This window comes from Ranitomeya imitator, chromosome 7, assembly GCF_032444005.1.
Source record: "Ranitomeya imitator isolate aRanImi1 chromosome 7, aRanImi1.pri, whole genome shotgun sequence".
NCBI lineage: Eukaryota > Metazoa > Chordata > Amphibia > Anura > Dendrobatidae > Ranitomeya > Ranitomeya imitator.
The window spans coordinates 220,876,956-220,895,870 of record NC_091288.1 but is presented as its reverse complement, the minus strand read 5'-3'; the positions used below and the strand labels follow the sequence as shown (position 1 = coordinate 220,895,870).

At 45.4% G+C, this 18,915-nt stretch overlaps 1 protein-coding gene across 1 annotated transcript in view; it reads right to left on the bottom strand.

Annotated features, from left to right (window-relative positions):
* Positions 1 to 18,704, bottom strand: part of LOC138646216 (transmembrane protease serine 9-like) — a 54,656-nt gene extending 35,952 nt beyond the window's left edge. Inside the window, exons 1-5 of the mRNA XM_069735679.1 lie at positions 18,647 to 18,704; positions 12,110 to 12,299; positions 11,247 to 11,518; positions 10,529 to 10,698; positions 8,631 to 8,911 (exon numbers count right to left, since the gene is read on the bottom strand). Of these exons, the coding sequence (XP_069591780.1) occupies positions 8,631 to 8,911; positions 10,529 to 10,698; positions 11,247 to 11,518; positions 12,110 to 12,299; positions 18,647 to 18,689 (956 nt within the window). The 5' untranslated portion in view covers positions 18,690 to 18,704. The remainder of the gene's footprint in view (positions 1 to 8,630; positions 8,912 to 10,528; positions 10,699 to 11,246; positions 11,519 to 12,109; positions 12,300 to 18,646) is intronic.
* Between the last annotated feature and the right edge of the window lie 211 nt (positions 18,705 to 18,915).

Below are 18,915 nucleotides of genomic sequence, written 5' to 3'. Positions count from 1 at the left end.
TTTCTACACCTGGGTGGAGCGCTGTTCATTATGTATTGGATGGTTTGGAAGTATCCGGGATGGTTCCCTGGATGTTGAACAGGCGCCCCAGAGCAGTGAGTGCTGTCAGCCTCTGTTTATCTTTGTGGACAGACAAAACAGTGTCGAGATTTCTAGTGCCGGACAGTATATGTGGCAAATTCTGCCACTTGAAAGTTCAATTGTTTTTCGGGCTCCCTGGTAAGGTAGATCCTCTAAGCCATAGGTATGGATGAGCAACACTGAGACAGACGATGGTGCAGTGGAGTGGGTCTTGAAGGATGGCACATGGTTCAGTGAGGACCAGGATAGAAGGATTTGCAGGATGTTAGATTCCCATAGAAACTATAGATATATGGATCGCCCCCAGGCGCAGGGCAATGGGGTACTCGGTACCGGGTTGTTCAGTCCCTTCTGCGGGGATGTCATGGTGGCCCGACCCGGTCCGTGGCCCTGCTAAGGGGCGCCCAATTAAAAGGTGATATAAGTTTGTCAAGTGTTCATGACGCCGCCTGTGGTATTCGGTCAGGGTGACCGACGCTGCTTAGGGGTCCACTGGGGTCCACTGGGGTGATGTTATGGCAGCTAGATGGAATACCTTCCCACAGGTGAAGTGTTTCCCCAGGGCTTCCCAGTAGTGTAGATGTTGATGGTGGGTGATGCGAGATGCGGTGAATAACGAGGACACAATGGGTGCAGTCTCTTTACCTTTACTGAAGGCTTCAGCATCCGCAGTCCGGAGTACCAGGCTACAGGGTCGGCAGAGTCCGGCCGGTCTGATGGCAATTCCAGAGTCCCCTGAGCCAGGTGGAAATCAGTAGCCTTCCCCTTGCGCACAGTAACGTTGTAGGTCCCTACGTGCATTACCTCCTAACAGGGCCTTCACTCTTGTTACTCTTCTCCTGTCCCCCAGATGGATAGGACAAAACCCATATGACGGTGGTGGTCTGAGGCTATTTTATAGGGATCTGTTGTGAATTCTGCTTTTGGGCTCTGCTTTTGTAGGTGGTAATGCAGTTGTCTCTGGGCTGCAGTCCTGGACAGGTGTATCTGCTGATTGCAGTTCTGATTGGAGTATTTAGGTTTGCAGGACTCATTAGTCCTTGCCAGTTGTCAATGTTTCTTGTGAAGTATTGGATCTCTGTCTGGCTTCTCCTGCTTAGCTGCCAATTCAGCAAAAATAAGCGTCTGTTTCTTTTTCTATGCCACACAAGCTGTGTGCTTGTTTTTGATTGTATTCCTGCTCTGAGTTTTGTAGTCTCTGGAATTGCAGATATACGTTCCACGTCTTTAGTTAGATGGAGGAATTTTTGTATAATCTGCTGTGGATATTTTTAGAAAGGTTTTAATACTGACCACACAGAACTCTGTCCTATCCTTTCCTATTTTAGTTAGAGCGGCCTCTTGTGCTAAATCCTGTTTTCTGACTGTGTGTGTTTTTACATAGTAACATAGTAACATAGTTAGTAAGGCTGAAAAAAGACATTTGTCCATCCAGTTCAACCTATATTCCATCATAATAAATCCCCAGATCTACGTCCTTCTACAGAACCTAATAATTGTATGATACAATATTGTTCTGCTCCAGGAAGACATCCAGGCCTCTCTTAAACCCCTCGACTGAGTTCGCCATCACCACCTCCTCAGGCAAGCAATTCCAGATTCTCACTGCCCTAACAGTAAAGAATCCTCTTCTATGTTGGTGGAAAAACCTTCTCTCCTCCAGACGTAAAGAATGCCCCCTTGTGCCCGTCATCTTCCTTGGTATAAACAAATCCTCAGCGAGATATTTGTATTGTCCCCTTATATACTTATACATGGTTATTAGATCGCCCCTCAGTCGTCTTTTTTCTAGACTAAATAATCCTAATTTCGCTAATCTATCTGGGTATTGTAGTTCTCCCATCCCCTTTATTAATTTTGTTGCCCTCCTTTGTACTCTCTCTAGTTCCATTATATCCTTCCTGAGCACCGGTGCCCAAAACTGGACACAGTACTCCATGTGCGGTCTAACTAGGGATTTGTACAGAGGCAGTATAATGCTCTCATCATGTGTATCCAGACCTCTTTTAATGCACCCCATGATCCTGTTTGCCTTGGCAGCTGCTGCCTGGCACTGGCTGCTCCAGGTAAGTTTATCATTAACTAGGATCCCCAAGTCCTTCTCCCTGTCAGATTTACCCAGTGGTTTCCCGTTCAGTGTGTAATGGTGATATTGATTCCTTCTTCCCATGTGTATAACCTTACATTTATCATTGTTAAACCTCATCTGCCACCTTTCAGCCCAAGTTTCCAACTTATCCAGATCCATCTGTAGCAGAATACTATCTTCTCTTGTATTAACTGCTTTACATAGTTTTGTATCATCTGCAAATATCGATATTTTACTGTGTAAACCTACCAGATCATTAATGAATATGTTTTTCCTCTCCTACTCACAGCCAATATTTGTGGGGGGCTGTCTATCCTTTGGGGTTCTGCTCTGAGGCAAGATAGTATTCCTATTTCCATCTTTAGGGGTATTTAGTCCTCCGGCTGTGACGAGGTGTCTAGGGCTTGTTAGGCACACCCCACGGCTACTTCTAGTTGCGGTGTTAAGATCAGGATTTGCGGTCAGTATAGTTACCACCTTCTCCAGTGAAAGTTTTCATGCTGCTCCAAGGTCACCGGATCATAACAGGGACCCTAGTGTCACCCCTCCTCCACATTGCCACCTTGTCTGCTTAGGCTCTTAGGTCGGACAGCCAACTTGGAGATGACTGCCCTGCCGGTCTCTGAAGTAAAGCATAGAGTCTATTATTCCCTTGGTGCTCCGGCCACCGGCACTGCGCTTCAGGGGAGGCAGCCTGCTTCTAGCTGGTCTCCCACTGATTTGTTACTCCTGTTGCTACGACTTCGTTTTTCACTCACTACGACACGTTTCCCTTCTTGTCCTTTCCTAGGATGCTGCCGCAATCAGGTGCAGGCACAGCTCCTTGTGCCTTCTGTCCTCCTCCTCCTCTGACCGTAGTCTGGATCTGGCTGGGCCTTGCTCCAGCCAGCTCGGCCTGGAGACCTTTCTCGCTAGTCTCCAGCCAGGAACTGCTCTCTCCTCCTTCTCCCTCCTTCTGCCTTCTCTTTCTGACTTCCTAACCAACCCACCAGTTTTACCCTTATGTGAGGAGTGGCCTAATAGATAGAACCCTTAGCTCCCCCTGGTGGACTGGAGTGTGAAATGTGTGTGTGGCTGTGATACCTGGCAGGGTTTAACTCCTTTGGTGCCATCAGACGTAACATCACTCCCCCTGGTGGGAGAGCAACATCACTGCAACGACCAGGACTCTGGGGCGCTGCATATAAAGCAATACGGAACATGTAGCAGGTTTATGGTTATTACCAGAGATTTATGCAAAATAGATCTTTTATCAGGAAACTGCAGGATAACAGTGAAGAATTCTCAAACTTGTTTGCAGAGCTGCTGTTCACATATAAATAGTGTAACTATATTGGCATACTGGTAACTTGCTTGCAGAGTTGCATTACCTTGATGGCAGGGACCGAAGTGTTAATAGAATGGAGAACAGCTGAAAGAAGTTGGAAATACGGAGGCCTGATTGTAGAATGATAAGTGTGGGTGACACCTAGATGAGCTGAACTGAGACTGAAAATAGGACTGGTAGTAGAAGTATGTAAATCAGGAATAGCTGAGTAGATAATTAGACATCTGACTGGAGCTGAACATAATAGGAGGAGAAAAAAATTCTTTACAAACAAATGAAATCTGAGAACTATTCTTTAAATATTCAGAGACACAATACTGACTGTGTCGGAGGCAGAAGGAAGCAAGGTCGGGCGCAAGGGCTGGGACTGGTAACAAATTGCTTCCTTCTTTCTAAGGAAAAAATGGGGCTTCAGATAAATTAGAGCTAGAGAGAGAGACCCTTGGTATTCTGTGGAGCAGAGACAGGTAGAAAATGGCTGTCCAGCTGAGATAAAAGAAGTCCAGGAGCCACTATGTGTCGGGAGGAGCAAAGGAGCACCCTGGGACAGTGAGGTGGGACTGGGAGCCAAGTGTTGGCCGGGTCTAGGAAGCTGCCATGAAAAGATACTGGCTAGCAAGACAGGACCGACGTGCGGCACTGGGAAGGCAACTGGCTATTGTTAAGTAATGTGCCGCCACTTGCAGCGGTCAAGTCTTTACCTCTGTTCCAAACAGAAGCTTTGATACCAAGAGCCATGGCTGCTGCTCTCTGCAATCTCTGTTACCTGATTTGTACAGGAATGAAAGTCTCTCTTAGGTCGGGATCACACATGCGAGAAACACGTCCGTGTCTCGCATGTGAAATCCAAGCTCTGGCGCCAGCACTTGGGAGCGGAGCGTGCAGCTCCATGTGTTTCTATGCGGCCGCACGGCGCCAGAGCTTGGATTTCACATGCGAGACACAGACGTGTTTCTCGCATGTGTGATCCCGGCCTTAGGCCGCTTTCACACATGAGTTTTTTGCCGTCAGTCACATTCCGGCAAATTTTGAAAAAAAACGGGTCTGTCAAAAGTTGCCGCCAGATCCATTCTTTTCTCATACACTTGTATTATCGCCGGATTGCGACGGATGGCCTCATGTTTTATCAATTTTTTTACGGATCCGTCGAAAATTGTTTATCTGGCGGCCGGAGACAACGAACGTGGTAACTTTTTTGTGTCCGTCAAAAAACGGACATCGACAGATCCGTCGCCGTCCATCCTTTGCTAGCATGGAAGCCTATGGTGCCGGATCCGTCAAATGACGATATGCGTATCGGCTCCCATTGGCGTCTTCGATGAGTTGTCAAGGGAGTCGGTGGATCCTAAAAACCACTGTTGCTGCCATCTTGGTCCTCCTGTGAAGCTCACGGCAACTTCACTGTAACCTGCAACATTGCAGATTGCAGAATATAGTACGAAAGATGAAACAATCACAGGTTCAAGCCTCCTAAAACACTAAACAAATAAAGGAGAAAGTAAAGTTTTAAAAATAGAAAGATAATTAAAAAAAACTATGAAGAAAACAAAAAAGAAATAAACATTACATAGCCTAATTTTTGCCATTTTACAAAGAGACATAATAAAAAAATAAAATAAAATAAACCTAGAATCATTTGGCCTGTAGAAGTTTGATCCATCAAGACATTAAATAATTTTTAATATACCTTAAATGCCAAAACAGAGACAAAATGCAAGAATGACATTTTCTTGGTCACTGCACTCCTCACAACAAAAAGCAACAAAAAGCGATCAAACCCTTGTATGTAATGGGCACCAGATGCACTGAAAGCTCAGCGTGCAATAAACTAACCCTCACGTAGCGCCACTGATGGAAAAATGACAAGTTATGGGCCTCAGAATCTGAAAAAATTGGGGGGTCAAAGTTCTGATTTTTTTTAACCTCTAAAATATTTTTAAAAAGTCTGCATTTGGTGTCGTCGTAATGGTATTGACCAGCATAATCTTATGGCCTGGACATTTCTATCGCATAATCAATGCCTTAAAAACTAACAAAAAACAATGCAAGAATAACATTTTTTTCATCATTTTATCACACTTGGAATTTTTCTCCATTTTTCAGTACAACTACATCTCGTCCAGGAAAAATAAACACGTCCCATATAGCTAGAGGTCCAGAAAAATAAAAATGTTATGGCTCTGGGAGCAAAAACTGGTAATATAAGCCTATGGACATGTTTAGTGTTAAGGCATGTTGGAATCTTTCCCGGCACATGCACTAAAAGTCACAAATGTGATGTGCTACTCCCCTCCGGGACCTGGATGCAGAAGGTCACTGTCCCCATTTATTGTGAACATTTTATATCAGACTCCAATGTGTTCTAATAGCTGTGATTGCACCACTATATCAAGGCCCGTTGGTGATCTGGGAACCGACTACATGTGTTATACAGGATAATCTGTGGTCGGTGTTCCCCTCTTTTTATTTAGTCATGATGGGCTTTGTCCAACTTTGTTTTCTGTGTCATTGTGTACTTTGTGTACTCTACTGTTGTGGACTTAGTTCCCCTTCTCTTCCATATGTTATGTGGGCTTGATGCCCCCTCTCTTGTCTATGTCTCAGGGGGCTTGGTGCCCCCTCTCTTGTCTATGTCTCAGGGGGCTTGGTGCCCTTTCTCTTGTCTATGTCTCAGGGGGCTTGGTGCCCCCTCTCTTGTCCATGTCTCAGTAGGCTTGGTTCCCCCTCTCTTGTCTATGTCTGAGGGGGCTTGGTGCCCCCTCTCTTGTCGATGTTTCAGGGGGCTTGGTGCCCTTTCTCTTGTCTATGTCTCAGGGGGCTTGGTGCCCCCTCTCTTGTCCATGTCTCAGTAGGCTTGGTGCCCCCTCTCTTGTCCATGTCTCAGTGGGCTTGGTGTCCTCTCTCTTGTCCATGTCTCAGTAGGCTTGGTGCCCCCTCTCTTGTCCATGTCTCAGTAGGCTTGGTGCCCCCTCTCTTGTCCATGTCTCAGTAGGCTTGGTGTCCTCTCTCTTGTCCATGTCTCAGTAGGCTTGGTGTCCCCTCTCTTGTCCATGTCTCAGTAGGCTTGGTGACCTCTCTCTTGTCCATGTCTCAGTAGGCTTGGTGCCCCCTCTCTCTTGTCCATGTCTCAGTAGGCTTGGTGCCCTCTCTCTTGTCTATGTCTCAGTAGGCTTGGTGCCCCCTCTCTCTTGTCCATGTTTCAGTAGGCTTGGTGCCCCCTCTCTTGTCCATGTCTCAGTAGGCTTGGTGCCCCCTCTCTTGTCCATGTCTCAGTAGGCGTGGTGTCCTCTCTCTTGTCCATGTCTCAGTAGGCTTGGTGCCCTTTCTCTTGTCCATGTCTCAGTAGGCTTGGTGACCTCTCTCTTGTCCATGTCTCAGTAGGCTTGGTGCCCCCTCTCTCTTGTCCATGTCTCAGTAGGCTTGGTGACCTCTCTCTTGTCCATGTCTCAGTAGGCTTGGTGCCCCCTCTCTCTTGTCCATGTCTCGGTACGCTTGGTGCCCTCTCTCTTGTCTATGTCTCAGTAGGCTTGGTGACCTCTCTCTTGTCCATGTCTCAGTAGGCTTGGTGCCCCCTCTCTCTTGTCCATGTCTCAGTAGGCTTGGTGTCCTCTCTCTTGTCCATGTCTCAGTAGGCTTGGTGCCCCCTCTCTCTTGTCCATGTCTCAGTAGGCTTGGTGTCCTCTCTCTTGTCCATGTCTCAGTACGCTTGGTGTCCTCTCTCTTGTCTATGTCTCAGTAGGTTTGGTGACCTCTCTCTTGTCCATGTCTCAGTAGGCTTGGTGCCCCCTCTCTCTTGTCCATGTCTCAGTAGGCTTGGTGTCCTCTCTCTTGTCGATGTCTCAGTACGCTTGGTGTCCTCTCTCTTGTCCATGTCTCAGTACGCTTGGTGCCCTTTCTCTTGTCCATGTCTCAGTAGGCCTGGTGACCTCTCTCTTGTCCATATCTCAGTAGGCTTGGTGACCTCTCTCTTGTCTATGTCTCAGTAGGCTTGGTGACCTCTCTCTTGTCCATGTCTCAGTAGGCTTGGTGCCCCCTCTCTCTTGTCCATGTCTCAGTAGGCTTGGTGTCCTCTCTCTTGTCCATGTCTCAGTATGCTTGGTGTCCTCTCTCTTGTCCATGTCTCAGTACGCTTGGTGACCTTTCTCTTGTCCATGTCTCAGTAGGCTTGGTGACCTCTCTCTTGTCCATGTCTCAGTACGCTTGGTGTCCTCTCTCTTGTCTATGTCTCAGTAGGTTTGGTGACCTCTCTCTTGTCCATGTCTCAGTAGGCTTGGTGCCCCCTCTCTCTTGTCCATGTCTCAGTAGGCTTGGTGACCTCTCTCTTGTCGATGTCTCAGTACGCTTGGTGTCCTCTCTCTTGTCCATGTCTCAGTACGCTTGGTGCCCTTTCTCTTGTCCATGTCTCAGTAGGCCTGGTGACCTCTCTCTTGTCCATGTCTCAGTAGGCTTGGTGACCTCTCTCTTGTCTATGTCTCAGTAGGCTTGGTGACCTCTCTCTTGTCCATGTCTCAGTAGGCTTGGTGCCCCCTCTCTCTTGTCCATGTCTCAGTACGCTTGGTGTCCTCTCTCTTGTCCATGTCTCAGTACGCTTGGTGACCTTTCTCTTGTCCATGTCTCAGTAGGCTTGGTGACCTCTCTCTTGTCCATGTCTCAGTAGGCTTGGTGACCTCTCTCTTGTCCATGTCTCAGTAGGTTTGGTGTCCTCTCTCTTGTCCATGTCTCAGTACGCTTGGTGCCCCCTCTCTTGTCTATGTCTCAGTGGGTTTGGTGCCACATTTTCTTTCTCTTGTGTCTACTGAGTTGAACTTACCAATATTTAAACATTTTATTAATGGAAGATACAGTAAAAGAAAGAGGATTTCTTTTTTTTATTACAAACTTATCAGCTTTCTTATCTTCTCTTTTTTGTTTGTCCTTATAAAAAAGTTTATGACGCTCCCCACCATCGGAGAATAGCTTGGACGGGACCACATATTAGATTATATATGTTTGTGACAAAGAAAAATGCACATTTTATTATTTCCATTTCAGAAAACATTATCAAAACCAAAAAGTAAAAATCAGTGGCTGCAGCACAGGATGGAGGGTCTACAGCCCAGAGACCCCTCACTGGTCCGGTACATTATAATCTACAGATATCTGAGCCCTGAGGCTGTAATGATGAGGAGTACCAGCAGATAACATGATGCGTTCATGTTCCCACTGCATTTTTGGCATTCGGTCACATCTTGGAAGCTCAAATCTTCTTGGAAGCTCAGCTCTGGTATGTGAGACTGGATCCAGGACTGGTAGGCGGTTACCAGGGTGTAGACCCCGGGACGGTTGGGTAAAGCACATCCAGAACCCCAGCTTACAATACCAGGCTGGTACCAGACACCATTCACCTTACACACGAGAGGTCCCCCGGAGTCTCCCTGAAAAACAACAGTGGACAATGAGCCGTGGGGCATCAATACATACACTACGTCTATCCTACACATAAAATCTATAAGTAAAAATCACATGACGACTGGAAATCCCAAGAATTCTGTGATCTCCACAAAACAAAGTAATGAAGGGATGAAGGAAAGCATTCAGTAGATGAGTTTGTGCAAGGAAAAGGGCAATGGCACAAATATTAATGGGTGAACGCAACACAAGAACGCGGGTGCAAGACTAGCATGATGCTCGAATAGATTAAGGCTCGGTTAATTTTAACATTGAGGGATAGAATATCAAAAATAAAATCCAGAAAATCACGTTGTATAAACTATATAAATGTATTTGCATTTTGCAGTGAGAAATAAGTATTTGATCCCCTTCAACCATTGAGTTCTGGCTCCTACAGACCAGTTAGACTCCTAATCAACTCGTTACCTGCATTATAGACAGCTGACTAACAGAGTTACCTTTATAAAAGACTCCTGTCCACAGACTCAATCAGTCAGACTCTGACCTCTACAACATGGGCAAGACCAAATAGCTTTATAAGAATGTCAGGGACAAGATCAAAGACCTGCACAAAGCTGGAATGGGCTACGAAACCATAAGTAAGACACTGGGTGAGAAGAAGGCAGCTGTTGGTGCAATAGCAAGAAAATGGAAGAAATGCAAAATGACTGTCAATCGACATCGATCTGGGGAACCATGTAAAATCTCACCTCGTGGGGTATCCTTGATCATTAGGAGGGTGAGAGATCAGCCTAAAACTACACGGGGGGAACTTGTTAATGATCTCAAGGCAGCTGGGATCATAATCACCAAGAAAACCATTAGTAACACATTACACCGTAAAGGTTTAATATCCCGCAGTGCCTGCAAGGTTCCCCTGCTGAAGAAGGCACATGTGCGGCCCGTCTGAGGTTTACCAGTGAAAACCTGGATGATTCTGTGAGTGATTGGGAGAAGGTGCTGTGGTCAGATGAGACAAAAATTTAGGTCAAGGACATCAACTCAACTCACCGTGTTTGGAGGAAGAGAAATGCTGCCTATGACCCAAAGAACACCATCCCCTCTGTCAAGCATGGAGGTGGAAACATTATGTTTTGGGGGTGTTTCTCTGCTATGGGCACAGGACTACTTCACCACATGAGTGTGAGAATGGATGAAGCCATGTACCGTAAAATCCTGGGTCGCAACCTCCTTCCCTCCGCCAGGACATTAAAAATGGGTAATGGCTGGGTCTTCCAGCAAGACAATGACCCAAAACATACAGCCAAGACAACAAAGGAGCGGCTCAAAAAGAAGCACATTAAGGTCACACCAGGTGTACTAATCAAAGTCTGCAGAGCTCGGATTTAACCAATAGTAGTTCTTTTGTATATAGGAATATTATAGGAGTAGCTAGTAAAGTAGCTGTAGTTCTAGTTCTGTGCACAACGAATAACGGAAAGGAAATTTCTTTATGTCGTGTTAATTTACACTTAAATTACAATTACTGACAATCTTTTATCCTTATCTGATTTGCAGCATTTATTTTCACTATTTATGACGACAGTCGGATCCTTTTTTACATATTAAAGCTTCTTTATCAGAACATGGCGGCTTCTCACCTGACAAGAGTCTTTCCCTCCTTCCGTGTACCCAGCACATATCATGGTGTTGTCCACAATAGTGTAAGAGCTGCTCCCGTCTGAATCTATGTGATACATTTCGTCGCACGTCTGGTGATCTATCAGCGGCACCTTCACATTCTGCAGAGTTTCCGGAGAAGGTAAATTCTCTAATAAAATGATCAGAGAAGAGTTGGTAAATCACGGAGTAATGCACCAGCCTCTACCGCAGCCGTGAATGTCCATGGTGGGAAGAGATCTGGGGAGTCGGTGGCTCCTGGTGGACGTCTTGGATGAACTGTGCACAATATAACAAGAGTTTTGTGATCAATCCATACCACTCCTGCCATTATTTATCTGCATGAATGGCTGACATGGAGAAAGTACGAGCCGTATTGCTGGATGTACAGACGTGATTACGAATTTGGGCTGAGAAGATACGACTTGCTGTAGAAGTAGAACCACGACCACAGAGGATTTTCATTTTCTTGATCCAGAAGTTACAACTTCAAACATTCCATCATGTGCTATTTATTCTACCTGTAATGGGGCAGACGTGCCCCTTAATGAATCAGTGCCCATGTGCGACAGCTGCCTTTGCCCCCCCCCCCTAAAGTTGTGTCCATAATGAACCTACGGGAGGCCATGTATGATGGAATCAATGTTGGGGTTGTTTCATGGTGGGCCATGCAGGATTGAAGGTCTAAAAATCACTTACCATAATAATCTATATTCCCCCAGCCGGTGACCCAACACTCCATGCCATTGGGGAAGGTGGTGGAGGCGGCGGGCAGGCAGATGGGCATGATGTACTTGGTGTAGGACACCGGGCCGTCGAGCTTCACCAGAGCGATGTCCCATGTGTGAGCACTACTTGTATAGTCCGGATGGTTGTAGACGGAGTCTATCTTCACCGAAACACTGTTGGGATTGTCCAAGGACAGACTGTATGCGCCCAGCTGCACGCCATAGTTGCTCATGGGTTGAGCTCTGAGAAGAAAGTTACCAAAAATAAAATTGATCATTCTTAGTTACATCTCAACAAGTCATCCTTATGTAAGTACTTTTTTTCTAGATTGTAGGAATGTTTAAAGCAGGACAGAATATTTAAGGAGAGGAGGGTGCTGATGTTCTTTGAAGTCAAACTGTAGGCACCACTTGGGTTTTGGTTGGCCCATTATAGTCTCTGACGGTGCATTATACCTCCATATTCAAGGGAGAGACAAGAATCATGGATGACGGGGACAAGTCTTCACACATTGTGCTCGATTGATTCTGGGAACGTCAGTGATACATGAGTGATACTTTTGACATAAAGCAATACTAGTATGAGCTCTAGCCACGACAGTACCGCGCTGTGCCATATCGGCATCTGTTTGCACCTCTTGGCAATTTTGAAGGCCACGTGGCTGGCCCACTTGAACTAAATCTGACCCTGAGGGCTCCAAATAAAAGCTGACAGGCAAGAGCAATGAAGGACGGGGAAAGAAGGTGAAGATCAGAAAGTCTTTCCATCGATGCTGGGAAAGTCTGTGATACATGCAGTGTTAGGAGTGCTTGGAATTCACGTAGAAAACGTACTGTTCGAAGCAATGAGCGGCACTCAGCACCCACTGGTTGGAGATCAAAGAGCCACCACAGAAATGGCCGTCCTGATCCTGAATACTAGCCTGCCAGGGCCACTGTCCGTCTGCAGCATCCGAACCCCCAACGATCCGGCTGGACAAGGCTGGAGAGCCGCACACCGGCTCTGACCTGGAGGTGGAAAAGACTGCCGAGAAACAGAAAAAGAATTCGTGATACAATGCTTCTTGCATTGGAGGAACCCAATCACACAAAACCATTTAGGACTTCTGGACCATATATGTTCCCTGATCTGGTATATGAGTCCCCCATCCTGGTATATACTTGTCACAATTCCACCACTTACGGAGTCCTGGGGATGTTGTGAATGACAGCTCTTTCGTTATATGGTAAAAAGGACTGGCTGAGCAGTCTGGATGGTCAGAGACAACTCTATAGCCCAATCTGAGGCAGAGGTGTTAATCTTATGATTGAAAGCTCAGCTGTCCTATCTGGCTGGGTCTGGGATCTCCTTCAAATGTCATCTATTCTGAGCGATAACAAGGCTATAGAGCACTCTGAAAGTTGTCACATGTTTGCCAATTGTAGCTTTGCTCATGTGGAGTTTGTCTGCTCTGATTTCCATTGCCGACCTAGGATTTACCTTTTTGACCATCTGACTTACCACTTTGTCTTGATCCTCTACCTTCCAGATACTCTGACCTCGGACTGTGACCTGACTGCGCTTTTGTCTTTTCCCTTTGTCTATTACATACCCTCTTGGTACTGACCCCGGACCTCTTGACTATCTTGCCTCACAGCGAGTGACACATTGAGTAGTCACATATATGTCCCCCATCCTGGTATACATGTTCATCATTCTGGGTCTATCCTAGTATCTATGTCTCCCATCCTGGAACATATATATATATATATATATATATAATTCCAAAAAAAAGATTTCAAGGAACGACCCACATATGTGCTATCTGTGGCTTACATAGGACTGCAGCTGAGCCTACTGGGAGATCCTTACCTGACGCATTGACCTTGTGCAATCACAGCCAGGCCCAACCTTATTTAGATCTCTTCGTGTGCACTATGGCACCCTTTAGTCACACACGCAGTGATATTTTTTATTATCCTTGGCCTCGGCTTCCTGGCAACTGATATTTGCAAATTAGTTTATAACAATGTCGTAAATATGAATCAATTGTTCAGTCTCGGGTATAAGAAGCTCCAGTACAGCAGCATAACAGGTCCAACAACATTTATTCATAGACTCAAATCACTCAGTTTCCATTTTCAACCTCTGCTTACTTTCAGTGAATGGAAACTATTCACACACAGCCTCGATACATGCACATAAAGCTCTGCTACACCATCACAAACACAGCTCTGCTTCATTCACATAGACAGATTTAAGTTATAATGATGCACAAGTTTGATACCTACAAACTCAACTCAGCTACATCAGCACATATAGTTAAGCCACATCATCACACACATATCAGCTACATCAACACACAGCTCAGCTACATCAGCACACACAACTCCACCATATGAAACCACAGCTCAACTACATCATCACACACAATTCCATCATATGAACACACAGCTCAGCTACATCAGGGGACAGTTTAAGGCTGACATAGGAGCTCAACAAAGTATGTGGCCCCGGCATCTTCACCATTAGACGTAATCCAGCGAGTAGGAATAGCTAATATGCCCCTAGCTGTAGGGACAAAAAAGGAGCCCCTAGCCCAGCGATTTCAGACAACAGAACGGTGACATTAGGACAATTGTCCTGCTCTTGCTCCCATTTAGCTTCCTTTTGCTGCCCCTAAAGCCTGACTATGACCTTTTTACAGCCATTTTAAAGTACCAAAGTTTGGGTCCCCATTGATTCCTACTGTGTTCAGGTCAAGGATCAGGTTTGAGGTGAAGTTCTGACCGAAACCAATATAATCATTCCATTTAGTTCCACTCCATATAGCAGACCTCTGCCCTTCCCTAATAACCTCCTCTCCAACATCACTGAAGGAGAACTTACTCGCCTCTTTTCCAAATCGCACCTCACCACCTGTGCACTTGACCCCATCCCCTCCCACCTGCTCCCCAACCTCACTAACATGCTCATTCCAGCCCTAACCCATCTCTTCAACCTATCGCTGTCTTCTGGTACCTTCCCCTCTGCCTTCAAACATGCCACCATCACACCCGTCCTCAAAAATACTAACCTTGACCCAACTACTATGCCCGGCTACCGCACCATATCACTGCTCCCGTTTGCTTCAAAACTCCTCGAGCAGCATGTCCATGCCCAACTTTCCTCACACCTCTCATCTAACTCTCTCCTTGACAATCTCCAATCTGGCTTCCGCCCCCACCACTCCACCGAAACTGCCCTGACAAAAATTACTAATGACTTACTCACAGCCAAAGCTAACAGACAGTTCTCCATCCTCCTCCTTCTTGACCTGTCCTCTGCTTTCCACACAGTCGATCACTGCCTACTGCTACAGATTCTTTCTTCTCTTGGCATCAAAGACCTTGCCCTGTCCTGGATTGCTTCATACCTTTCCGACCGCACATTTAGCGTTTCCCACTCCCACACCACCTCCTCATCCCGCCCTCTCTCTGTTGGAGTCCCTCAAGGCTCTGTCCTAGGCCCCCTACTTTTTTCCATCTATACTCTTGGCCTAGGACAACTCATAAAGTCCCACGGCTTCCAGTACCACCTCTATGCTGATGACACTCAGATCTAATTCTCTGGCCCAGATGTCACCTCTCTGCTGTCCAGAATCCCGAAGTGTCTGTCAGCCATATCCTCCTTCACCTCTCGCTTCCTAAAACTCAATGTAGACAAAACGGAACTCATCATCTTTCCCCCATCTCACATATCCCCCTATCTGACCTATCTATTATGGTAAACGGCATCACGCTCTCTCCCGCACCTGAAATCCGCTGCCTCGGGGTAACTCTCGACTCTACCCTGTCCTTCAAACCGCACGTCCAAACTCTTGCCACCTCCTGTCGCCTCCAACTTAAAAATATTGCCAGAATCTGTCCCTTCCTCAGTCCACAATCTACCAAAACTCTTGTGCACGCCCTCATCATCTCCCGCCTCGACTACTGCAACACCCTCCTCTGTGGCCTCCCCGCTAACTTTCTTGCACCACCCCAGTCTGTCCTCAACTCTGCTGCCCGGCTAATCCACCTCTCTCCTCGCTACTCCCCTGCTTCTCCCCTCTGCAAATCCCTCCACTGGCTCCCAATTCCCCAACGAATCCAGTTCAAACTACTAACACTGATCTACAAAGCCATCCACAACCTGTCCCCTCCCTATATCTCTGAACTAATCTCCCAATATCTTCCCTCAAGTAATCTCCGATCCTCCCAAGACCTCCTACTCTCCTCCACACTTATTCGCTCCTCACACATCCGCCTCCAAGATTTCTAACAAATATCCCCCATCCTCTGGAATTCAACACCTCAACACGTCCGATTATCCACCACCGTCGGCTCCTTCAGACGGAACCTGAAAACCCATCTCTTCAAGAAAGCCTACAGCCTGCAATAGCCATTCTGCCGCCTCACCATCGCCAGAGCTGCCACCTCACCATCGCCAGAGCCGCCGCCTCGCCCCTACCTTCTGTCTCTTCCCCACTATTCCATAGAACGTAAGTCTGCAAGGACAGGGCCCTCTCCCCTCTGTACCAGTCTGTCATTGTAAACTTGTTTACTGTAAACGATATCTATAACTGTATGTAACCCCTTTCTCATGGACAGCAACATGGAATTAATGGTGCTATATAAATAAATAATAATAATTTAGTTCGACAATTAATGCATTGTTTTACCTCACACTTCTTCCGTTTTGAGAATTCACAAAATATTTAATTCTAATTATATATAGGCAAAATCTACAATTCCCATGAGGGGAGGATACTGTAGTCTTGGTAGTAAAGCCTCTTTTCATTCTGGATTTGATAATCACACCAAATAGTAGCATAGCTATCATACGTACCAATGCACCTTACCCTTCTCTTTGACATCTCATTTTGGCCATTCCCTAATAATCTATGTCCAGGACTCGCCCCACCTCGGTAAACTCCATTCCCAGGGGTTTCTTAGTGTGGTCTTGGTTTTGGAAACTTTGATACATAGGGTTGAATTCCAGTTGAAAGCTAATATCCTTGGCACACTTTCTGTGAGGACTCATGTGAGTGACCTACTATAACCTTCATGAGAGGTTCTGGATGCTACTGTAGCTTTGCATTGAAGAATAGTGAAGAAATTGAAGTGAGTTTCCTATAGACTTGGACATGACAACCAGGACAAACACGGAATTTCATATCTAAACTATGTATTTCTTCTCATTAGTTGTATATAAATTTCATGCTCATAAAATGATAATTATCTCAAGGAAACAATGTTTCTACACCTCAAAAACATTAAAACGTCATCAATAAACCACCCACACAAATGAAAATATGACCTCAGAAAAAAATATAGTCCTTTCTGAAAATGTGTTTGTCCTCCCAGCACTGAAAAAAAATAAATTTGACCAATTGGGGGCACAAACCGTGCCCATGGCAGTTCCTCTTATTGGGCGGTAGAAATTATCATCAAAAATGAAATAAATGTGTGAAAAAAAATTGCAAGCAGTGAAAATGCAAAATCATTATGTGCCCTAACGTGCGAATTTTGATGTTCAAATAAAGCTGTAATGCATCCAATCAAAATGAGCGATGTTACTGTAGAGAGGTTCAACATACATGCTGAACACAAATGGAACTGGTCAGACAGAAAACAGACTTCATTGATTCTCATGACTCCATGATAACTGAGTACAGATAATGTAGTAGATGTCACCTGCAGTCCTATGTAACACCACAGATAACACAGTGATAACTCTCTGAGTACAGATAATGTGGTAAATGTCACCTGCAGTCCTATGTAACACCACAGATAACACAGTGATGACTCCCTGAGTACAGATAATGTAGTAGATGTCACCTGCAGTCCTATGTAACACCACAGATAACACAGTGATAACTCTCTGAGTACAGATAATGTAGTAGATCTCACCTGCAGTCCTATGTAACACCACAGATAACACAGTGATCACTCTCTGAGTACAGATAATGTAGTAGATGTCACCTGCAGTCCTATGTAACACCACAGATAACACCGTGATGACTCTCTGAGTACAGATAATGTAGTAGATGTAACCTGCAGTCCTATGTAACACCACAGATAACACAGTGATATCTCTGAGTACAGATACTGTAGTAGATGTGACCTGCAGTCCTATGTAACACCACAGAGTACAGATAATGTAGTAGATGTGACCTGCAGTCCTATGTAACACCACAGATAACACAGTGATATCTCTGAGTACAGATAATGTAGTAGATGTCACCTGCAGTCCTATGTAACACCACAGATAACACAGTGATAACTTTCTGAGTACAGATAATGTAGTAGATGTCACCTGCAGTCCTATGTAACACTACAGATAACACAGTGATAACTCTCTGAGTACAGATAATGTAGGAGATGTCACCTGCAGTCCTATGTAACATCACAGATTACACAGTGATCACTCTCTGAGTACAGATAATGTAGTAGATGTCACCTGCAGTCCTATGTAACACCACAGATAACACAGTGATCTCTCTCCGAGTACAGATAATGTAGTAGATGTCACCTGCAGTCCTATGTAACACCACAGATAACACAGTGATCACTCTTTGAGTACAGATAATGTAGTAGATGTCACCTGCAGTCCTATGTAACACTACAGATAACACAGTGATAACTTTCTGAGTACAGATAATGTAGTAGACGTCACCTGCAGTCCTATGTAACACCACAGATAACACAGTGATAACTCTCTGAGTACAGATAATGTAGTAGATGTCACCTGCAGTCCTATGTAACACCACAGATAACACAGTGATATCTCTGAGTACAGATAATGTAGCAGATGTCACCTGCAGTCCTATGTAACACCACAGATAACACAGTGATATCTCTGAGTACAGATAATGTAGGAGATGTCACCTGCAGTCCTATGTAACACCACAGATAACACAGTGATATCTCTGAGTACAGATAATGTAGTAGAGGTCACCTGCAGTCCTATGTAACACCACAGATAACACAGTGATAACTCTCTGAGTACAGATAATGTAGTAGATGTCACCTGCAGTCCTATGTAACACCACAGATAACAGTGATAACTCTCTGAGTACAGATAATGTAGTAGATGTCACCTGCAGTCCTATGTAACACCACAGATAACACAGTGATATCTCTGAGTACAGATAATGTAGGAGATGTCACCTGCAGTCCTATGTAACACCACAGATAACACAGTGATAACTCTCTGAGTACAGATAATGTAGTAGACGTCACCTGCAGTCCTATGTAACACCACAGATAACACAGTGATAACTCTCTGAGTACAGATAATGTAGTAGATGTCACCTGCAGTCCTATGTAACACCCCTGGTGCTATAGCTGTGGATGTTCAGCGTTCCTTACCCCCATGTAGGACTACCAGCATATAGAGCCGGCTCTTCTCCATTTCTTCTGTTCTTAGTGACCTCATTTATATGAGGATGAGGTGGGAACGTTGTTGCACTTTTGTCCACTTAGAAATGTTCTTTTATATCGGCCTCCTTTTACGAGTTTTTACTCCTTTTTTCTGCAGGTAAATTGACTCCTTTGGATGCAATAAATGTGAGTGAACATGAAGCAATGTCCATATTTCCACACATGACCGATCCCCTCCCCTGATTTTCCCACCTGTG